The sequence below is a fragment of the Plecotus auritus genome, assembly GCF_963455305.1.
Source record: "Plecotus auritus genome assembly, chromosome: 9".
NCBI classification, from domain to species: Eukaryota; Metazoa; Chordata; class Mammalia; order Chiroptera; family Vespertilionidae; genus Plecotus; species Plecotus auritus.
The window spans coordinates 27,672,154-27,696,654 of record NC_137783.1 but is presented as its reverse complement, the minus strand read 5'-3'; the positions used below and the strand labels follow the sequence as shown (position 1 = coordinate 27,696,654).

General features: G+C 37.1%; 1 protein-coding gene across 1 annotated transcript in view; it reads left to right on the top strand.

Moving 5' to 3' along the window:
• KIF20B (kinesin family member 20B) overlaps positions 1 to 24,501 on the top strand; it is a 78,058-nt gene that overhangs the window by 37,652 nt on the left and 15,905 nt on the right. Inside the window, exons 20-27 of the mRNA XM_080687921.1 lie at positions 2,803 to 2,953; positions 9,577 to 10,792; positions 11,134 to 11,272; positions 11,754 to 11,873; positions 14,412 to 14,472; positions 18,431 to 18,556; positions 21,489 to 21,616; positions 23,816 to 23,971. Of these exons, the coding sequence (XP_080544047.1) occupies positions 2,803 to 2,953; positions 9,577 to 10,792; positions 11,134 to 11,272; positions 11,754 to 11,873; positions 14,412 to 14,472; positions 18,431 to 18,556; positions 21,489 to 21,616; positions 23,816 to 23,971 (2,097 nt within the window). The remainder of the gene's footprint in view (positions 1 to 2,802; positions 2,954 to 9,576; positions 10,793 to 11,133; positions 11,273 to 11,753; positions 11,874 to 14,411; positions 14,473 to 18,430; positions 18,557 to 21,488; positions 21,617 to 23,815; positions 23,972 to 24,501) is intronic.

The following is a 24,501-nucleotide window of genomic DNA, read 5'->3' as shown; positions in this document are numbered from 1 at the left end:
TAGGCTCTAGATCCTGTTATCAATTAACTTATAACAGTGCTAAATTGCTCACATAAATACATAAATAAACAAGTGTGAAGTAACCGGGCTGTGTGCTCATTAACTGTTGATCTAGGGTCACTGTTCCAAAGCTGGTCTTGAAAGTGACTTTAATGATGGAAAATGTTTATTTTGAATGGTGGTTTTTTTATTGTTCTTCCAACCAAGCATACTCTAGATATTGCAAGAGGACACTCCTTTAAATAACTGAGCTGTGGAGGATAGATTTTTTTGGGCGGGTGGCAGGTGGGAGTGATGATTATATAATTTGAGGGGGAAAAAGAAATCAGGCCATTGTGATAGGTCTCAGAGTGGGGGAAGGAGACAACTGACCCTGTCATGTAGTCAAAACTCTCTAGCTCTGTCAGAGCTGTGATCATCTATCCCAGGGTTTTGTCATTTGTCAGTGATGCCAAGATGCTAATTGTGAGAAAGAATGGAGGTTGTTCTTCATAATATTTGTTTAAGGATATCTCAAAAAATGTTGCTTTTATTTTTTTCAATAATCCATCACTTTATGACTTAAAAGTCATTTTATTTATATCTCTTAAGAATAGAGTGTTTGCTAATTTTATTTATTTATTTTTTAAAATGTATTTTTAGCCCTGACCGGTTTGGCTCAGTGGATAGAGCGTCGGCCTGCGGACTGAAGGGTCCCAGGTTCGATTCCGGTCAAGGGCATGTACCTTGGTTGCGGGCACATCCCCAGTGGGAGGTGTGCAGGAGGCAGCTGATCGATGTTTCTCTCTCATCGATGTTTCTAACTCTCTATCCCTCTCCCTTCCTCTCTGTAAAAAATCAATAAAAAAATATATTTTTTTAAAAAAAAGTATTTTTAGCTCTTGCCAGTTTGGCTCAGTGGATAGAGCATCACCCTGTGAACTGAAAGTTCCCATGTTCGATTCCAGTTGAGGGCACATGCCCGGGTTGTGGGCTCGGTCCCCAGTGGGGAACTTGCAGGAGGCAGCCAGTCCATGATTCTTTCTCATCGTGGATGTTTCTGTCTCTCCCTCTTCCTTCCTCTCTGAAACAATAAAAATATATTTTTTAAAAAAATATATTTTTTTATTTCAGAGAGGAAGTGATCAATAATGAGAGAGAATTGATTGGCTGCCTCCTGCACGCCTCCTACTAGGGATTCAACCCGCAACCCAGGCATGTGCCCTTGACTGGAACCAAACCAGGACCCTTCACTGCGCAGGCTGACACTCTATCCACTGAGTCAAACCCCTAGGGCTATTTGCTGATTTCATAATGTAAACTAGGGGCCCAATGCACGAATTCGTGCACCTTGAAAGGAACTGTTGGCCGTGAGTCTGTGGTAGGCAGAGGGGTGGGTCTCGGCCCATCCTCCACCTCCCAGTGCGAACCGCCCCCCCCCCCCGGTCCTCTCTCTGCTGGCAGCCCCGCTGCCGCTGCTGCTCCCACGTGCTGATGGCACCGGCCCCGCTTGCACCCACTGATGGCTCAGAGTGAGCGGGTGCGAGTGGGGCCTGCACCGTCAGTGGGTGCGAGCTGCAGCTGCTGCTCTGATAGCCCCTCAGGAGCAGGGGGAGGTGGAGAAACCCTCAGGGGTGATCAGGGCCGGCAGCTGCTGCTCTCACCCGCTAATGGCGCCGAGTGATCAGGATCGGTGCCAGGCACTGGCAGCAGGTGCGAGGGCTGGCTCCAGCGCTGGCAGCCGGTGCAAGCACCAGGCAGGACTGCAGCGCATGGGAGCAAAGAATTTTCAGTAACCACCAGAGGCTTGCCCCAATGACAGCAAGCCTTGTTCTGGCGCCCCTGCTCACTTGCTTCACCATCCCACTGCGGCCAACGCCCGCCATGTTCTGTGCATGCCCCCTGGTGGCCAGCACACATCGTAGTGACCGGTTGTTTGGTTGTTCTGGTTGTTCCTCTGTTCGGTCTATTTGCATATTAGCCTTCTATTATATAGGATGGAATTTTTTTCCCCATAGAGTTTTTTTCAAAAACTGTACATTAAAAAAAAAAAAATCCCTTGCCTTTACCATACCTTTGATTACTATAGACTTGCACTTAACTGCTGAGTTTTACCCTTCCTCTTTCTGGATAACCTGTATTGTACCTCCTTTCTGCTAGCCTTTTAGGGAGGCATAGTATCTGCCTTAAAAAAATAAAAATCTCAAAGATTTTTATCATGTAGATAAACTAAGAACTCAAATTTAAAGTCTGTATATCTTTGCCTATACAAGGCTAGAGAGTAAGGTCAAAACTTCTTCTGGGAGTTCTAAAAGTGTGAGACCATACTGCTTATCTTTGAGAGGCTTTGGTTACAAAACATAACTGTTGTTGAATTTCTAGAATGGGACATCAAGATTTTAAGTAAAAGTATAAAGAAACAATTTTATCTTAGTGTTTTCGTATTTTTCTTTTCAAACCATATTAAAAATGTGACTAAGGGGTAGGTGTTTTAGGGTTCTATAGTTATCCCGAAACAAGTCTATAATGCACCTGATCACCTTAGACAATCTAAAGATGAATTAGTGTTTACATATCAGGTGAAACTACATGCTTAACTAATTTTAAGACAAGTTTTCTTGTCCTTAGTAGACACATTATTTAATATTACACTTTTGCAGAGTCCTCAGTTATTTTAGGGTGAGATTTAAGAAATAACTTAGAAAAATGTTTCAACAAATTTGAAAATAAAACTTTTATGATGCACTATGAAACAGTTTATATAGTTTTTACATTTATTGTAGCTCTCTATATGTGAACTGATCTGAATTTATTTTATTTTAGGACCAGGCTGGTACATCTGTAATAATAAACAATAAATTGGCTTATAATGAACCAGTTGAAATGCCTAAGGACAACAAAAGTAAAACCTATTCAGGAAGAAAAAGATTAAACGAAAATGAATTTCAGCAAGATGAGCCACCAGCTAAGAAAGGTACTGCTTCATTTGCCAACAAGAGGCCTTTAAGAAAGCTAATTCCTAAACCAGTAAGCAGAACAGATGCAAATGGAGGAAATTTATTTGTCTAGGGAAAAAACTCCTAAAGAAATCTAAAAGTCGCTAATATTTATGCTAACATGTTTTGAACTGTCTGGAGGATAGGTGTATTTAAAGCTGTCTTTTATTATAATAAATTTATTTTTAGATATTGTGCTTTTATCACTTTTGCATGCCTGTAATTCTTTTACTTCTCTGCTTATAATAGTTAAAACATATCACTTTCATTTTCATAATGATAGTACCTTTTTTTCACCAAAATCTTTCCACATTGTTTTCTACCTTTGTTTTTTTTTTTTTTTTATTTGTTTGGAGAAAAGGAAATCTGACAGGAACACTTTGAACTAAATATTACTAAAGACAAATGTGCTCGAGAATGAATTCTGTTACTGTAGAATTAATTTTAAAAAAAAGTGGGTACATGCTTACTCTTTATCTCCCTCTATATGTGGAAGAACATGCCAGCATTTACATTCTTTCTAAACTGTTCATTATTTCTTTCTTTTTTTTTTAAATAAATCTTTATTCAGATTATTATAATTGTTTCTCCTTTTTCCCCCCATAGCTCCCCTCCACCCATTTCCCACCCCACCTTCTGCCCTTACCTCCCCCCCACTGTCCTCATCCATAGGTGTATGATTTTTGTCCATTCTCTTCATGAACCCCCCATACCCCTTTCCCCCTGAGAATTATCAGTCCACTCTCTTTCTATGCCCCTGATTCTATTATATTCACCAGATTATTCTGTTCCTCAGGTTTTTAATTCACTTGATTTTTAGGTTCGCTTGTTGATAGATATGTATTTGTTGTTCATAATTTTTCTCTTTACTTTTTTCTTCTTCCTCTTGTTTAAGAATACCTTTCAGCATTTCATATAATACTGATTTGGTGGTGATGAACTCCTTCAGCTTTTTCTTATCTGTGAAGCTCTTTGTCTGCCCTTCAATTCTGAATGATAGCTTTGCTGGGTAGAGTAATCTTGGTTGTAGGTTCTTGCTATTCATCACATTGAAAATTTCTTGCCACTCCCGTCTGGCCTGCATAGTTTCTGTTGAGAAGTCAGCTGACAGTCGTATGGGTGCTCCCTTGTAGGTAATTAACTGTTTTTCTCTTGCTGCTTTTAATATTCTCTCTTTGTCTTTTGCTCTTGGCATTTTAATTATGATGTGTCTTGGTGTGGTCCTCTTTGGATTCCTTTTGTTTGGGGTTCTGTGGGCTTCCTGGACTTGTAAGTCTTGCTTTCACCAGGTGGGGGAAGTTTTCTGTCATTATTTCTTCAAATAGGTTTTCAGTATCTTGCTCTCTCTCTTCTTCTGGCACCCCCATAATTCTGATGTTGGTACGCTTGAAGTTATCCCAGAGTCTTCTTACATTATCTTCAACTTTTTGGATTTTTTTTTTTGCTTTTTGCTTTTTCGGTTGAGTGTTTTTTTGCTTCTTTGTATTTCAGTTCTTTGACTTGATTCTTGTGTTCCTCTATTCTGTTTCTGCGTCTCTGTATAATATTTTTTATTTCAGTCAGTGTATGTTTAATTTCTAGTTGGTCCTTTTTCATATCTTTGAGGGTCTCGTTATATTTATCGGCCTTTTCTAGGATATTCTTAAAAAGTCTTATAACCGTGGTTTTGAATTCTATATCCAGTCGTTTGTTTTCCTCCATTTCTTTCGTTTGTGATCTGATTCTTTGACCCCGCATTTTCACTGATTCCCTGAGTTGGTAAGGTAGATATTTGTGCTAGGTTTCCAATATGGCCCAGTGGGTCTGCTTCCCCAGTTAACCTGAGGTGGACACTCTTGGTGCACCCCTTTGTGGACTGTGTGTACAGCCTTGTTGTAATTAAGTCTTTATTGTTGTTGGTATCACTGGGAAGAATTGACCTCCGGGTCAGCTGGCTGTAAGGATCAGCTGTGTCTATGCTGGGAGAAGTTCGGTGCTGGAGACAGCCTTATAGGATTAGACTTGCCAAATTGCAATAGCCTCTGTGCTCAGCTTGGATGGGGTGGAGTCTCAGTCTTGGCTTCCTGTCAGCCTTGCCCTTGCGCGCATGTGCGCTTTCAGTCCTCCGCCTTCCCCGGCTCCCGAGTCACCGCCCGAGAGTCCAGACTCCCCCCACAAGAGCGTGGGTCCCCAGGGGCTCGCCTGGAACTGGGGTTCACTGCAGTCAGAACTGGGGCTCAGTGCCGTCAGGAGCCTCTGACTCCCTTCCACTAGGGAAAGCCTGTGGCAACCTCCGCAGCCTTTGTGCGCACTGGCCCGCGTGCGCCTTCAGACTTCTGCCTTTCCCAGCTCGAGTCTCCGCCCGAGAGTCCAGACTCCCCCCGTTAGAGCGTGGGTCCCCAGGGGTTCGCCCGGAACTGGGGTTCAGTGCAGTCAGAAGTGGGGTTCAGTGCGGTCGGAGGCTTCCTTCCCCCTTCCGCCAGAGAAAGTCAGCCAGGCTCTCAGCCGCCCTTCCTCTCTGCGCACACAAAGCTCCTTTGCCGTACCTCCAATTCTCTGTGAGCTTTTCTTTCCTTCTAGTTGTAGAATTTTCACTCAGCCAGCTTTTCTGTGGTTCTGGATGGTGTCCGTTCTGTCTTTTAGTTGTAGTTTTGAAATTGTTGTGCGAGGCAGCAGTTTAGGTGTTTACCTATGCCGCCATCTTGGTTTCTCCTCATTATTTCTTTTGGAAAACTTTTGTAGTATGATACAGGGAGGTAGGGCTTTTCAGAGAAAGTGCATTCGCTTTAGAAACCTGGCTAGCTGCTTCACTTTGAGAAAAAATGGGTGAGTTAAGTCTTACTTTGGACATTAGTTAAATAAAATTTATAGTACTTGCCTCCTGAGGTTGTCTTGGATGAAAACAAATGGGTAATATACCAACATACTAAACACCTCACAGAACCTCAGTAAAATGAATGTTTTCAAAAGTAGGTGCCTTAAGAATAATACAGCATTAGGTAAATGCTTTGTAAGCTATATCATGCTTGTGTGAGCTAATAGATTGAGACAAATATGCATATGCCTTCTGTCATCCATTGAAGGAGGCGTGCTTTGCTACTGGGAGGATAACCTTGCTGTGCTTTCCATTGCACTATTCCTCTCTTTCATTCACCTTGGTCAGTGTCTTAGACTAGTTGAGAATGTAGATAACTAGGAATGGGCCAGAAGCCAGTGTTATACACAGATGACCAATCCTAAAGATAACCCATTCATGAAGATTAAGAACTATAGCTAAATAATTTGGATGTGAGTAAATCTGAGTAAGTTTAGGTAACATAATGAATTTTTATTCTTAAAATCACAACCACTTTGGCTATTTCTCCATTACTTACGTTATTAAAAAGTATAGTGATTACATAAGGGATCACATAAAAACTATAGTATAACCACCTTCTTTGCTCTCTACCTGATACTAAAAGATATCCAGAACAAAATATGTGACTCTTATAACTACTAAGATAGAAGGAGATTGATAGTTTCATGGAAAGCATGTTTTCTGTTCTTGGAATGCAGAGAATATTTGACTTTGGGTGGTGGGCACGCGGTGCAATATACAGATCTTGTAACATAGAAACCCACATCTGAAACTTATGTGTTCATGTTGACCAATGTCACCCCAATCAATTTAATAAAGTATTTTTTTAAGAAGGGGAATACAAAGCCTTTTCTCTATGAAAGTAAATTTACTTTTTGAGAGCACTGTAGCCATACTTTGGAGAAGCTGGTAAACAAGCAGGCAAAGAAATAATTTTCAGATAGTGATAAAGGAGACAAACCAGAGATATGATACAGTCTATTTGGGATTTTTCATTCAAAACTAACTTTTTACAACAAAAAGAAGTAAACCATGTGAATATAGGTTGCATGTAGTGTAAATATTGAATTAAAGTGTTAACTGTATTCCTTTCTTTTTGTTTACTTTTTAAAAGTAAACTGTACCCAAAACCGGTTTGGCTCAGTGGATAGAGCGTCTGCCTGTGGACTGAAAGGTCCCGGGTTCGATTCCGGGGCTTAGTAAGGGCAAATCTTGAAGATTCCAGAGTAGCTGGAATTCTTAGAATAAACCGAGAATCCAAGGAAGTGAGGCTATACAACAAGGGTAATGCCATGTTTCTGCTGTTCTCTCTGAGGCAGGAGACAGCCATGTAAATTATCAATAATAAAATTTTGTCCAATGAACTTTTAAAATCAGCCTGTATTTAAGAAAAGAGATCTTGGGATCCCATAAATGGGATCACACAATTACAGCTGCCCAAAAGCATTTAGACAGTGGGTGAAGGAAAAAATATGGGTTGTATTTGTAAAGTAAAAACATCAGCCAGGGCTAAAATATACTTTTTAAATTCATTGCACTGAAAGTAATAGGCTTTTTAAAGAGTAGGATTTCAAGCCAATACCCCCTCTTCCCCTTAAAACTGTCTTGCTTTTGTGGAATAGTATTGCTTGTATTTCATATTATATCTGGGATCTTTAAGCCTGAGGAATATGAATCTTACATGCTTAGTGAGGACACCCAATAAAAACAGGTGAAATCAACAGTGAATAAAGATCAAAAGGACATATGTAGTTGATTACATCAGAGCAATGTTGTGTACAAAGTTAATGTACAAACATCAAACCATGAAGTGAAATAGAAAAGGAAAAAAGAAAATTGGAACCCCAGAGTCAGATTCTTACATGTTTTGAAGTAATTTCCTAGGATTTGTGATAATCACCAGACCCTGATTATAGTAATGGAAGTTGTATGAAAATATATAAAGATAAATTTGTGGCCCTGGCTGGGTGGATCAGTTGGTGGAGCAATGTCCCATACACCAAAAAGTTACAGGTCTGATTACCCGTGAGGGCACATGCCTAGGTTGCAGGTTTGATCCTCAGTTGGGGCACGTATGGGAGGTAACCTATCAATGGTTTTATTTCACATCAATGTTTCTCTCTCTCACTCTCTCTTTCTCACTTTCCCTCCCTTCCTCCTTTTTTCTACAAATCAATGAAAATGGCCTCAGGGGGAAATAAAAAAAAAAAAAGAAAATGGCCTCGGGTGAGGATTAAAATAAATGAAGGAATAAATAAATATATATTGGATATATACATATATAAATTGGTGTATCTAGAGGACTGAGAATTATGTTTCAAGATTTAATCCTACAATCTATGTGAAAAACTTGAACATAATTTTTACTTGACAGTTGTATGAATGAGGTGAGTTAACTTGTCAAAATGAACATTAAAAAGTAACTTTTAGCCAAAACCGGTTTGGCTCAGTGGATAGAGCGTCGGCCTGCGGACTGAAGGGTCCCGGGTTCGATTCCTGTCAAGGGCATGTACATTAGTTGCGGGCACATCCCCAGGGGGAGGTGTGCAGGAGGCAGCTGATCGATGTTTCTCTCTCATCGATGTTTCTAGCTCTCTATCCCTCTTCCTTCCTCTCTGTAAAATATCAATAAAATATATTTAAAAAAAAAATAACTTTTAGCTAATAGTGTATGTATGCTGGGCATAGTTTATACTAGGTATGATTATTAAAGTTCTTGTATTTAACATTTACAAAATGCTTTAACATACATTATATATTAACCATTTGGGCCTCTCTTACTAGTCTTTTGTAGAGTAAGTAGGGCAGGTAAAAATATTCCAGAAATGTAGATATTGAGCCTGGAAAATGAAAACTTTTATTCAGCTTTAATTAGCTGAACTCGATTAATTTTTCAGACTTTAATAATAGCTAACTGCATCCCAAGCACAGTGTTCTAAGCACATTTGTTACCTTGATCTTCACAATAACTCAAATATGTGGTAGTGGTCGTAGTATTTCCACTTGAGGAAGCAGTCAGTTTATTGATGGTTATATAGCTAATGAAGGGTAAAGCTACATTAGAATTCTCAGAATTTCAACCATCTTTTTCCTAATTTTAGCCATGAAAATTTAAGGTACTCAGTTTTCAAATCACTAATTTAGTAGCTCTCTCATATAATTATACTTTAAAACTGTACTTTATCTCCTTCCCTCTGTCCATGTTATAATGATAAAACAGATTTGTGATGGGCCCTATCAGGTTTGGCTCAGTGGATAGAGCATGGGCTGCATACTGAAGGGTCCCAGGTTCGATTCCAGTCAAGGGCACATGCCCAGTTGTGGGTTTGATTCCCAGTAGGGGGTGTGCAGGAGGCAGCCAGTCATTGATTCTTATTACTGATGTTTCTATCTCTCTCTCCCTCTCCTTTCCTCTCTGAAATCAATAAAAATATATTAAAAAAAAAAAAGATTTGTGGTGGGAAATTTAAATAATACTGAGAGTTATAAAAAGGAAGTATAAATGGTAATCCTCAGGTAGCTATCGTCATTTGGTATTACTTCCTTTGCTAACTCTTTCCATTAACTTACAGAACTGTAGGTTTTACATAAATGGGCTTATACCATGTATGTTTTGCAGCCTGTTTTTGTGTTTTCACTCAGTAGCTTATTTGTGTTTTTCATTAAAAGTTTGCTTTCATTTTTCCTATGTTTGAATATTGGCTTATCTGTTTACTTTTTAGTTTAAGGTTTGCTAGATTAATAGCAATTTTCCTATTTTTAAAGGACCTATACACATTAGTCCAACTGTCACTGAAGACCAAAAGAAAAGTGAAGAAATGCAAGAGAGCATTTCAGAAGATGAGGAAAATATTAGAGTTGTACAAGAAAATAATGATAACGAAGAGCTGAAAGCAAGATTACTCATTGTTGAGAATGAACTTAGAAATGAAAAGGAAGAAAAAGCAGAATTAAGTAAACAGATAGTTGGTTTGCAGCAGGAGCTTTCTTTTTCTAAGAAGAGCTTTTCTTTAAGTATAGATGTCCAACAAATTCAGGCAACTTATGACAATGCAATTTCTGAATTACAAGTGCAGAGAGGTATAAATCAAGAACAGGAGGAAAAGATCATGAAGTTGTCAGAGGAGATAGAAGTGGCTAGAAGAACCATCACTCGTAATGTTTCACAAATAAAATTAATGCAAGCAAAAATAGATGAACTACGAACCCTTGATTCATTTTCTCAGATCTCAAATATAGATTTACTCAATCTCCAGGATCTCTCATGTGGTTCTCAGGAGGAGGATTTGCCACATACAAAGTTACACCCTTTGGATAATGATTATTTAATAAGTAAGCAGGTTAAACCTAATAGGGAAAGTTCTTTTCACTCTAGTATTGATGCCATTTGGGAAGAATGTAAGGAGATTGTAAAGGCCTCCTCCAAAAAAAGTCATCAGATCCAGGAACTGGAACAACAAATTGAAAAATTACAAGCAGAAGTAAAATGCTATGAGGATGAAAACAAGAGACTAAAAACAGAAAATAAAAATCAAGATGACATACTAAAAGGAAAAGGAAGTCTTATACAGCAGCTGAAGGAAGAATTGCAAGAAAAAAATGTTAGTCTCAATGTTCAAGTACAGCAAGTAGATGAGGGAAAGAGAACACTCTCAGAACTCACACAAGAGGTTGCCTGCTATAAAGTGAAAATAAATGAACTTGAAGCCATGTTAGGAACTCAGAAAGTTGAATGTAGTCATTCAACCAAGTTAGAACAAGAAATTTTGGAAAAGGCATCTATCATCTTGGAGCTTGAAAAAAATCTAAAGGAATTTCAAGCAAATCATCAGGATTGTATCAAAAACATCAAAAATTTAAATGAAAGGGAAGTCAAGTTGAAAGAAGAAATCACAGAGTTAACAAATAATTGGCAAGCTGTAAAACATTCCCTTCAATTAAAGGAAGAAGAAAAAGAAACCAACTGGCAAGAGATAGAAAAGTAAGCTAAATATTATTTAAATATTTATAATATGCAAAGCATTCATTTTATTGATTTTGTTATGTAGCTTTTAAGTAATTTAGGTGGTCATAACTTAATCTGGTACAGTATAGCATTTGAGATGAGTGAAGACTTGGACTTCGTTTATATAAATCGTTGGAGCCAAGTTATGTGCAAAGATCTTTTTATAAAATCTGAAATTTTCTCTAAAGGACTCATTCATGGTTTGGACGTTCTAAATTTGTGAAAAGATGTAATTTTGTAGATTGTTACTGTCTCACAAGTATGATCCCAAGTGATTAATGGTTTGTCTCTATAGAAAAGTGGTTTGTGTTTTATAGATTGAAAGAGGAGCTCTCTGCAAGTTCTACCCTTATCCAGAATCTGAAAGTAGATCTTCAGAGGAAGGAAGAAGATAATGCTGAGCTGAAAGAGAAGTTGACTGATGCCAAAAAGCAGATAAAGCAAGTACAGAAAGAGGTAGGCTCTTTGAAAGCTGTGTATCCAATTTAAATGGTAAAGATAGTTTTCCTTATATAACAATAAACCTTGGAAATGTGAGCCAATAATTTCTCCCTAGAATGTCTTTGTTGACTTTTTCCATGATATTGATTTTGCTGTTGCATGTAAGATGCTATGTTGATTCTTTTTTGAGAACACTTACAAGAGTTTGAAATTCTTAAAATGTAAGAAGAAAATTATTTCTTCATATGCATTCTCCTTTAGAGTATTAGGAAATATCCTGATAATTTGAAGCCATATCTTATACTATGTCAGAATCTAATTTGTTAATGTTTTTAAAAATTTATCTTTATTGTTGAAAGTATTACAGATAATTCCCTTTTCCCCCCCAGTGGCCCTTTTAATGAGTTTTTAAGGACATGAATCTTTGAACCAGTGGCCATTAATTTTAAACAAAAAACAATATTTAAAAATTTGTTTTATAATCATTACTTTGTAGGTATCTCTAATGCGTGATGAGGAAAAATTACTGAGGATTAAAATGAATGAACTGGAGAAAAAGAAAAACCAGTGTTCTCAGGAAATGGATATGAAACAGCGAACCATTCAGCAACTCAAGGTATCAGTTTTTTTAAAGGGTGGTTTAAGTAGAGTCTACATATTTTAGTGTCTAAAAAAAAATCAGTTTTTTATACCAAATTCTCTTTTAGCCTTTTCTGTAATTGAAAAATTGGTTAAAATCAAATAAGGTCATAGTAATTTGCTTCTAATGCCTACAGTATGGGAAGGAAAAAATAGTAATTTTTCAGTAGGGAAACCTGGCAGAAAATACCTTAACTTTAACCAAGTGTTTAAGAATATAATCACCAGTGGTAAGCCATATTGGTAACATGTATTTCCTGATTTGATGTGACCAAAAGGGCACATCTTTTCTGTGGTATTCTTCCTCCAAATCCTTTAACTTAGTCTAATTGTGAGAAGACATCAGACAAACCCAAACTGAGGATGTTCTACTAAATACCTGACCAGTAAAAAGTGTCAAGGTCATTAAAGTATTACCGAGAAACTATCACAGATGGGATACTAATGAGACATGATGACTAAATGTGGCGTTGTATTGTGATTGGGATCTAGAACATTGTTGGAGAAACGTGTCCATACAAAAATAATTGTTTCCATTTTCGAGACTCAACTTCTCATTTGTTTGTGTCCAATGTTAGTTAATTTCTTGATTTTAAAATAATATACCATGGTAATAGAAGATGTTGAAATTAGTGGAAGCTAAGTGGATGTTATACAGGAAATCTTTGCTATTTTTGCAATTCTATTATAAATCTAAAGTTATTTCAAAACCAGAAGTGAAAAGAAAAAGCTCAGGACCTGTAAAAAAATTTTTTTTAAGAGGACACTTAAGCCGAGACCGGTTTGGCTCAGTGGATACAGCGTCGGCCTGCGGACTGAAGGGTCCCGGGTTCGATTCCGGTCAGGGGCATGTGCCTTGGTTGCGGGCACATCCCCGTTGGGAGGTGTGCAGGAGGCAGCTGATCGGTGTTTCTCTCTCATCGATGTTTCTGGCTCTCTGTCCCTCTCCCTTCCTCTCTGTAAAATATCAATAAAATATATTTAAAAAAAAAAAAAAAAAAAAGAGGACACTTAAGCAGAATTTCTTTATAAATGGTTATATTTTATTTATTTATTTATTTATTTTTAAAATATATTTTATTGATATTTTACAGAGAGGAAGGGAGAGGGATAGAGAGCTAGAAACATCGATGAGAGAGAAACATCGATCAGCTGCCTCCTGCACACCCCCTACTGGGGATGTGCCCGCAACCAAGGTACATGCCCTTGACCGGAATCGAACCCGGAACCCTTCAGTCCGCAGGCCGACGCTCTATCCACTGAGCCAAACCGGTTTCGGCAATGGTTATATTTTACTTGACATCAATTAATTGGATAAGGCAGCAATAAAGAAAGGTTATTGTAGTCTTTACACGCTTGCTTTTAAATGAAGCAAACTAATGAATATTCATGTATAAACATGTGATTTAAATTTTTAACTGAATACAATTTTAATAAAGCAATCTATACTTTCATAATACAATTCAGAGATCTCCAGGTTCTGTAATGATTCATTCTAAGACTTATAACCTAAGAAGATAGTGCTGAAGTTAGATGAGATAGGGAATGAGTTTGGATTACCTAACAAGTTAAAACTGCAATTGGTCCGGCTTCGGTGTCTTAGTGGTTGAGAATCAGGTGGTCACAGCTCATTCCTGGTCAGGGCACATGCCTGGGTTGCAGGCTGGATCCCCAGTATGGGGTGTACAGGAGGCAGCCGATCAATTATTTTCTCTCATCATTGATGTTTCCATCTCTCTCCCTCTTATTTTTATCAATAAAAAAAACATATTAAAACAAAACTGGAATTGGAGGATTTTTAGTGCTAATAATTTAATCTTTGCTCTTAAGGCTTTGGTTTTTTTCAAACCTTCCATCTACTTTCTACATAGAGGGGATGGAGGATCCTATTTTTCTGCATTTTGAATTTACTGCTATGGAACTTTTTAATGACTTTTCTTATTCCTCCTTTGTTAACTACATAGTAAACCTCCATTTCCGTTTTTGCTTTTTGTGGTGCATAAGAGAACACAATAACGTAAAATGTTAAGTAAAATGACTGGGCAGTAACTTTGGGGTAGATTGAAGGTATAAAGTTTTTACTACTATTTTTTTCTTTTTACTCTCACTTTGCCCTTTTCTCTAAGGTGTAAGAAACTTGGAAGCGCAAGACTAGTAGTCAGCTTTACAGGAGACAGATTTCTTTCCTTTTTTTTTTTTTTTAAATATATTTCATCCACTTTTTTAACAGAGAGGAAAGGAGAGGGATAGAGAGTTAGAAACATCGATGAGAGAGAAGCATCAATCAGCTGCCTCCTGCACACCCCTACTGGGGATGTGCCTGCAACCAAGGTACATGCCCTTGACCGGAATTGAACCTGGGACCCTTCAGTCCCCAGGCCGACGCTCTATCCAGTGAGCCAAACCGGCTAGGGCAATAGGAAACAGATTTCAAACCTTGTTTTCAGGCCCCACTATTAAATATTTTTGTGTGTTTATTATATTTGTATTTAATCCATATTCTTTCATTTTGCAGGAGCAGTTAAGTAATCAGAAAGTGGAAGAAACTATACAGCAGTATGAGAAAGTGTGCAAAGGTCAGGAACAAACCTCTACTTCTAGTACTAAAATGATTGACAAAATAGTTGCAATACCAATTTGTTTAAAGATTTTCCTTTGAAAATTCTAAAGTAAAGTAAGGGCAACATAGGCTGTAACACTGTCAAAAGAGAAAGCATTGATTGATTCTAAGAGTAAATTATCAGTATGAAGTTTATTCTTGAAAATTAAAACATTAAGAAATATTCAGTCAAAGGCACATTGATCTCTAGGAAATGGCCAGCATTTTGTGAAAAATAAGGTCACAATGAATGGAATAGATTTCTAGACAAAATGATATAAACAATATACTTCAAGTAAAACAGCTTTAAATTTAAAAAAAAATTTTATAAAGTTTAAAAGAAACATTTACAATTTTAGGTTCAAATTGTATGTGCTGAATTTTGCTTTTTTTAAACTCAAATTGTATTGATTTTTAAAAAAAATTTGGAATGTTATAAAAATTTCTTTGTAGATAATTACATAGACTAGGTTTACATGTTTGTATGGGAAAAGACATGCAGGGTATGATTATTATAATAGTTTTATTAACTCAAAAGAATGTCACAGGGGCACGGTGCACTTATGTGTTCAAATTGCTGGCCTTCATTATTAGCACATTTTTTGTAGTCTACTTCCTTTATTCATGCACATTTTGGCACAGAGTTCTTATCTACTTTTGTCCATCCCTTAATTTCTGTATGTAAAATTATGCTGATTCCTTTCTTCCCTATCACTTACTCATCCGTTAATAAAAAATTGCATTTTCAGCCCGGTTCAGTGGTTGAGTGTCGACCTATGAACCAGGAGGTAATGGTTCGATTCCTGGTCAGGGCTCATGCTCGGGTTGTGAGCTCAATCCCCAGTACGAGGTGGGCAGGATGCAGCTGGTCAGTGACACTCTCTCTGGTCATTGATGCTTCTATCTCTCTTTCCCTCTTCCTTCCTCTCTGAAATCAACAAAATAAAAAAAAAAATTGCATTTTCAGTTCTTGAGGCTTTTCCTGACTTTTATTTAAATACTGAATGCCATTCACTTAGCTATCTTAATATTTGTTTTAAAATTTTTTGAGATATAACATATATATAATAAAATTTACCCTTTAAAAGTGAACATTTTTATGGGTTTAGTATATTCACAAGGTTGTACAATCACTGCCACTGTCAATTCCATAATATTTTCATCACCCCCCAAAGAAACCCTTACTTAGCTAGTCCCTGTCTATCACTAATTTACTTTCTGTCTTTATTGGATTTGCCTACCCTTACTTAGCCAGTCCCTGTCAATCACTAATCTACTTTCTGTCTTTATTGGATTTGCCTGTTGTAGACATTTCTTGTAAGTTGAGTCATATAAGGTGTGGCTTTTAGTGTATGACTTCTTTCACTTAGCATGTTCTCAAGTTTTATCCATATGTAGTATGTGCCAGTACTCCATTCTTATTTATGGCCAACTAATATTACATTGTATGAGTATATAACTTTTTATTTATGTATCAGTGATAGGCATTTGGATTGTTTCCACTTCTTGGCTTTTATGAATATTTGTGTACAAATGTTTGGGTGAACATATATTTTCAATTCTCTTAGGAATATTTATTTAGGAGTGGAACTACTGGATCATGATATGGTTAACTCTTTGAGGAACTGTCAAGATTTTCCACAGTGACTGTATTATTCTGTGTTCCTACCAGTAGTAGATGAGGGCTCCAGTTTCTTCATGATGTTGCTAATACTAGTTATTTTTCATTTTTAAAGTTATAGCTATCTTTCTTAGTTCCCTAGGACTGCTGTAACAAAGTACCACAAACTGGGTAGCTTAAAATAACAAAAAACTTATTCTCCTACAGTCCCGAGAACTAGAAATCTAAAATAAAGATATTGAAATGCTTCTTCTGAAGGTTCTAGGAAAGAATCTTTCCTAGTTTCTGGTGGTTAATGGCAATCCTTTGTATTTCTTGGTTTGTGTCATTATAACTCCGGTCTGCCTTTGTTTTAACATGGTGTGTCTGTATTGGTGTCTTCTTATTAGTGTTGTCCAAATTTCCTCTTCATATAAGTACACTGGTCATACTAGGTTTGGGGCCCATCCTAATCCAGAATGACTTTTATTCTTAATTTGATCTGCAAATTCCCTATTTCCAAATAAGGTCATATTCATAGTAGGTGGACATGAATATTTTGGGAACACTATTTAACCTAACATTCTGATGAGTATAAGGTAGTATGCCATTGTTATTGATTTGCATTTCCCTAATGACTAAATACTGAGAATCTAGTTTTCATCTGTTGGCCATTTGTATATCTTATTTGGACAAATTTTTGTTAAGTCCTTTGCCCATTTTAAAATTGGGTTACTTGTCTTTTTTATTATGGAATTGTAAGAATTCTTTATATATTCTGGATACTAGGCCCTTATCAGATAAATGATTTGCAGATGTTTTTTCTAGTTCTTTGGGCTGTTCTTCAATTACTTGATAGTGTCCTTTGATGAATATAAGTTTTTCATTTTGGTGGAAGTTCAGTTTACCTATTTTGTTTTGATTGCTTGTTATATCTAAGAAACTATTGCCTATTTCAAAGTCATCTAGGTTATCTAAGAGTTTATAGCTTTAGCTCTTTTATTTTTAGATCTTTGATCCATTTGAGTATAACTTTGTGTGTTGTTTGAGATAAGTATTTAAGTTAATTCTTTTGCATATGGAGCTCAAGTTGTCCAAGCACCATTTGTGGAAAGGACTGTTCTATTCTCCATTGCATTGTCTTTAAATCAGTTGACTATCAATATAAGGGTTAATTTTTGTACTCTTAATTTTGTTTCATTCATCTGTATGCCTATCCTTATGCTGGTATCACACTGTATTATTCTGTATGTAAGTTTTGAAATGGAAAGTGTGAATGCTCTCATATTTGTTCTTTTGCAAGATTGTTTTGGCTATTTTGGGTTCCTTGGATTTCTACCTGAATTTTAGTATCATCTTGTCATTTTCTGCAAAAGAGCCAGTTAGAATTTTGATGGTGATTTTGTCAAATCTGAGGATCTATTTGGGGAAATTGCCAACCTAACAGTATTAGTCATGAATGTGGGATATCATTTCATTTGGTTAGACCTCTGGAATTCCTTTCAATGATGTTTTTTAGTTTTCAGTGTATAAGTTTTGCACATTTTTGTTAATTTATTTCTACGTATATTATTCTTAATAATGCCTTTGAAAATGTAATTATTTTCTTAATACCATTTTTGGATTGCTCATTGCTAGTGTATAAAAAGAAAATTGAGCCCTAACCGGTTTGGCTCAGTGGATAGAGCATCGGCCTGCGGACTCAAGGGTCCCAGGTTCAATTCTGGTCAAAGGCATGTACCTTAGTTGCGGGCACATACACAGTAGGGAGTGTGCAGGAAGCAGCTGATCGATGTTTCTCTCTCATTGATGTTTCTAGCTCTCTCTCTCTCCCTTCCTCTCTGTAAAAAATCAATAAAATATATTTTAAGAAAAAGAAAAAGAAAATTGATTTGATTATATTGATTTTGTATCCTGCAATTTTGCTGAACTAGTTTAAGATCTTTAATAAAGTTTTCTTTATTTTTTTTCCTTTTTGGGGATTCCTTAAGATTTTCTATATATAAGGTCATGTCTTCTGCATATAGAGATAGTTTTACTTTTCCCTTTCCACTCACTCTGTTTGCCTCTGCTTCTCATTCTTGCCATCTATCCATTCATTCTTGCGATCATCCAAGCATCTATTTGCACATTAGATATATATTTGGTGCTTTATATGCCAGTGCTGTTCTGGGCATATAGGGTACAACAGAAAACAAGACAGTTTCTGTTTATATGGAACTCATTCTATTATAGTTGATAAAAGTGTATTTTAGTTTTTAGAAGAACTCAAGAAAGATTGGCTATCTAGATGGAGATGTTAGTAATTTCTAAAATGTTCACTCACCATTTTTAGATCTAAGTGTTAAAGAAAAAATAATTGAACACATGCGAATGACACTAGAAGAACAAGAACAAACTCAGGTAGAACAAGATCAAGTGCTTGAAGCTAAATTAGAGGAAGCTGAAAGGCTTGCTACAGGTAAAACAATATTGCTTAAATATCTCAAGACATACTCTTGCATTTTCTTTATTTCCCTAGATTTCTTTCCTTTTAAAGTATTATAGTATTTATAATAATTCATAATGAAAATGTATTTGGTGTGTCTTTGGAATGTCCTGTCAACTGCCATTTTCCAATGTTATGAAAATAGTTTTATCTAAGTAAAATTGTGCATAGTAAAGAAGAAATAAGGACATGCTCATAACTTGCAATGTTCCCCAGACGTTAAGAATAAACTTTCAACTAAGTTTTACCTCTTTCTACCTCTTAGTATTATCTTTGATAAATCTTTATTGTTCAGATTATTACAGGTGTTCCTCTTTTTTCCCTCCCATAGCTCCCCTCCACCTGATTCCCCACCCCACCCCATGCCCTTACCCCCCCGCCACTGTCTTCATTCATAGGTGTAAGATTTTTGTCCAGTCTCTTCCCGCACCCCTCACACCCCCTACCCCCTGAGAATTGTCAGTCCACTCCCTTTCTATGTCCCTGATTCTAGTATATTCACCAGTCCATTTTGTTCTTCAGATTTTTTATTCACTTGATTTTTAGATTCACTTGTTGGTAGGTATGTATTTGATGTCATTTTGTTGTTCATAATTTTTATCTTTATCTTTTTCTTCTTCCTCTTCTTAAAGAATACCCTTCAGCATTTCATATAATCCTGGTTTGGTGGTGATGAATTCCTTTAGCTTTTTCTTGTCTGTGAAGCTCTTTATCTGACCTTCAATTCTGAATGATAGCTTTGCTGGGTAGAGTAATCTTGGTTGTAGGTTCCTGCTGTTCATCACTTTGAATATTTCTTGCCACTCCCGTCTGGCCTGCATAGTTTCTGCCGAGAAATCAGCTGACAGTTGTATGGGTGCTCCCTTGTAGGTAACCCGTTTTTCTCTTGCTGCTTTCAAGATTCTCTCCTTGTCTTTTGCCCTTAGCATTTTAATTATGATGTGTCTTGGTGTGGTCCTCTTTGGATTCCTTTTGTTTGGGGTTCTCTGTGCTTCCTGGACTTGTAAGTCTATTTCTTTCACCAGGTAGGGAAAGTTTTCGGTCATTATTTCTTCTATTACGTTTTCAATATTTTGCTCTCTCTCTTCTTCTGGCACCCCAAAAATTCGGATGTTGGTATGCTTAAAGTTGTCCCAGAGGCTCCTTACACTATCTTCATATTTTTGGATTCTTTTTTCTTTCTGTTTTTCTGGTTGGGTGTTTTTTGTTTCCTTATATTTCAGATCTTTGGTTTGATTCTTGGGGTACGTTGATCTATAGTTGAGTTTCTGTATATTCTTTATTTCAGACAGTGTATGCTTAATTTCTGACTGGTCCTTATCCATTTTTTTGGCATTCTCATTAAGATCCTTAAGGTCTCACTAAGTTCCTCAGTGGTGTTTAGAAGATTCTTGAATAATCTTATAAATGTGGTTCTGAACTCTGTGTCATCCAGTAGTTTGCTTTCCTCCATTTCTTTCATTCGTGACATGTTTCTTTGTCTCCGCATTTTGCTGCTTCCCTGTGTTGATGGAGTGGCTTTGTGTGGTAGGTGACCTATAGGGGCCAGTAGCTCAGCCTCCCCAATCACCTGAGGTGGACGCTCTTGGTACACCCCTTTGTGGGCTGAGTGCAAAGTCTTGTTGTAGTTAAGCCTTGATTGCTGTTGGTACACTGGGAGGAATTGACCTCCAGGCCAATTGGCTGTGAGGACCCGCTGTGTCTATAATGGAAGAACTGTTGCCCTGGAGACACGCTTATGGTGCAGGACTTGTTTCAGTGGGCTTTGGTGCTCACTGAGTCTGCCTCTTGAATGTGTCACTTATGGATGTGAGGAGTTGAAATCTGGTGTCTCACACTGACCACTAGGTACACTGGCTTCTGGATCTCCAATGGGGTGCAGGTCAGCTACTGTCTGAGGCCACCCAGCAGGAGTTACAGCGAGAACTACAGTTTTCTTCTCTTTGCTTGGGGTTTGGAGGTTTTGGAGCTGTCTGACCCGGGCTGCAAGTTTGCTAGGTTAAGCTGCGATAGGGCAGGCCATTCATATGCTAAAGCCGCTGCACAGAGCTTGGGTGGGTGTGTAGGTTGTGCAGGGCGGGGTCTCAGGGCGTCACTAGGCTAGGGCGTGGCAAACAGCGATGGCTGCCAGTAAGCCGGCTCTGCTTCTCAGATCACTCTCAGTCCTTCACCCTAGCGCAGTAAACAATTATTCCTGCACTCAGCCCTGCAAGCAAGCCACCTTCACTTTCTGACAACAGACAGTCCAGCTTCTCCCCATAGGAGTTTGGGTCCCCCGCGTCTCCCCAGAAACTGGAGTTCGGAGTAATTGGGAGCTTGTCTCCCTTCGGGTTGAAAAAAGCAGCGCACCCAGTCGCCCGCCGCCAGCCTGATTCGCCGCCTCCGTACCTTAGCTTTTCAGCGCTTGTGCATGTCTTACTGCTCTTTTCTCTTTCCTTCTAGTTGTAGAACTTCCACTCAGCCAGCTTTCCCGTGGTTCTGGGTGATGGACGTTTTGTCTTTTAGTTGTAGTTTTGAAATTGTTGTGCGAGGCAGCAGTTTAGGTGTTTACCTACGCCGCCATCTTGGATCCTCCCCTTAGTATTATCTTTGTATAAATACTCTGATTTCATCCCTCAGAATACCATCACAGTTTAATTTTTGAGAATTATCTGAAGTTTCCTATATAATTAAGACTGACATGCATTTAATTTATATCGTATACTTTGAACACTATTCAGTGGGTGCCCAAGTAGTTCCCCTTCTCTAAGAATTTGGTAAGAACGCTTAAAAGTGAGGCTCTTAGTGTAGTTCTAGTTCTGTCTTGATCTGTGTTCTTTTTTCTTATTTGTATCCCATGCCATGTGTATCTCTAAATGGTATAACTTTTGCATGCTTTTAAAAATAACTTTATGTTTTCAAACAGAATTAGAAAAATGGAAAGAAAAATGCAAAGATCTGGAAACCAAAAATAATGAAAGGTCAAATGAAGAACTTGAGGATAACACAGATGTGCTTGCTAAAAAGCTCAGTAAACTTCAAGATGAATTACAAGTAGGATTTTATCTATGTGTGTGTTCATTATATTTTTCATGAGAGGAGAATTCAGTAAATATTTTATAGTTGCTTCATGTACGGGTAAAATAATTCCTAGGAGATACTAATATATTCATATAAATTTTTCATTATGCATTGAAATGACACAGGGAAGAAAATCCCAAGATACAAACTAATTGCAAATGAAAATACAGTGGTTGGGTCTTCAGTTTTATATTCTACATATTTAATACTTAAATCACCATGTCTTACCTATTTTTTTACTCTTGAATTTCTTACTCATCAAATACTGCTGTGGAAAAGGTGACTTTTACGAAAATTATTTTGACTATTATAAATATGTAATTACTTACATATGTAATTATTGAGTTGGAAAAGAACAGTGTTAAATATCTGGACACTGGGATATATTTGAAACCATACTATATAGAAGATATTTTGTTTGGTGTTTTATATTTTTTTCCATGTTCAACTCAAACATACTATGTATGAAATACAACAAATAGGGGAAATACGTTCATAATGGGATTTACCAAACACCGCTTAAAGTTTTGTACATTAGGAGCTGCATTCATAACTAGATTCAAGATTGAAGAAAACATAATGATTTTGAAAAGTTGGCTAAATTTAAATTATATTCTTAAGTGCAGGCTGTATGTAATTGGGTACTGAACAAATACAAAAAAATTACTACTTTCTTTTGTAAGTGTTAATTATATATTCTAGAATTTACCCTTTCTATTGTGAAAATCCCAAGTAAATATATCATTAATTCTGAAAAAAACACATGAACTATATAGAGAATGTTTATATTAATGAGTATTGGTGTGTTTGTGTTGCTCTCAAATGATGTAATCACATATCTTAGATTATAAACTTTATAATCCTGGAATGGACTACCATAGTTCTAAAAACAGTGGTGTTTATTTTAAAGTGGTGTTATTGTTCTTGTTTACTTGGGTTTTGAATGTATAAATCAGATGCCTTTGAACCCAGTTTGAAAATTACTGGTCAACTGTATTCTTGGTCCAGACGTTCTCAATGATCCTTAAACTAATAAATGTTTGTTCTATTGCACATGTTATTTTTTATTGGCATCTTATGTACCCAGAAATATTTTATTTTTAGACCCATACTATTAGAAATGACCATCACATGTAAAGCAAGGACCTACAACCAAAATTACTCTACCTAACAAAGCTATCATTTATTTTAATTTAATTTAATTTTTTTTTTGTTAATTCTCACCTGAGAATATTTTTTACCATTGATTTTTTTTTTTTTCAAGAGAGAATGAGGGGGTGGGAAGAGAGAGAGAGAAACAGAAGCATAAACATAGATGTGAGAGAGACACGTCGATTGGTTGTCTCTCACACCTGCCCCAACCGAGGCTGGGGAAAGAACTTGCAACCAAAAGTACATGCTCTTGACCAGGAATTGAAACGAAGACCCTCCGGTTTGCAGGCTGACACTCTAACCACTGAGCTGCCAGCAAAGGCACAAAGCTATCATTTAGAATGGAAGGTCAGATAAAGAGCTCCCCAGACAAGAAAAAACTAAAGGACTTCATCACCACTATACCTGTATTACATGAAATTAATGAGTGACCAAGCAGAATAGAACCATACTCATAGATATACAGAGAACATTTTGAAGGTTGCCAGATGGGAGGCAGGTTGGAGGGATGGCTAAAAGAGGTGAAGGGATTTAGAAGCACAAATTAATCATAGCCCATGGACACAGACAATAGACAAGTGAAGGCCTGGGATTGGGTAGAGGGAGGCAAAGGGGGGAAATGGGGACATCTGTAATACTCTCAACAATAAAATAAAATAAAAAATAAAAAAGGAAAGACCATCACACACAAAGTCTTTTTTTTATTTTTTCCTGTCATTTAGGAAGACTTGTGTCTAACTTTTTCAGGAATTTAAATTGTTTATTTCTTCTTATGCTCACTGATTAAAGTCTTTAAATAATGAACTTCATAGCAAATTAAAGTTTATAAGGGAAATAGTGTTTAGGAAAGCAAACCAGCAATGTTTATTTTATAATCTGAAATAAACTGATCTTGTTGTTGAAAGAAAAACACTTTTAAGGTTTTAAAAAGTTAAAAAGTGATGGGTTTAATGAAAATGGTATAAAAATAGATTTTTTGACTAAGCATCTGATAGTTATTTGTACTGTTTTTATATATAGAAATCTGAACAGAAATATAACTCTGATAGAAAGAAATGGTTAGATGAGAAAATGATACTAATCACTCAAGCTAAAGAATCTGAGAATCTACGAAACAAAGAGATGAAAAAATATGCTGAAGACAGAGAGCGTGGTTTAAAGCAACAAAACGAAGTGGTTGGTAGCAATTATACTTTCTCTTTGGTGTATTTCACCTGCTTTCTTTGGCTTGTTAAGTTTATCTCTGGGATTCTTATCTGTCTGTACATGGTTTGTTGTTTTCTTTCTTTTTTTTTTTTAAAGGCAGCTTTTCTGTTTTTATTGTGAATAAAAAAGGGTTGTAGAATAAACCTGACAGATTGGGGTAGGGGCTGGAGGAGCACATGGCAGGCCTGACAAGCTCAGTGACTAAGAATGACCACACAGTATGCTCTGATCACAAATTCCCAATTGTACAGGCCATGGTAGGTAGTCAAGTCACAGGCCCAGAGCTTCCTTAGCAAAGGTCAGTCTCTAAGTGAGTTCTGTCCATTGTTCTTCTGCATCTCTTTTTCTAGACCCTTGAAGGCACAACTGCAGGCACCAGAACACAAGAACACCATAGCAAGAGACCCCAGAACCCCTCATTGTTATCTTGTTCCCTGCCTACTATCTCTGTATATGTTCATTATTAACACTCCTGTACCTACCACTGTAAAAGAAGTGTT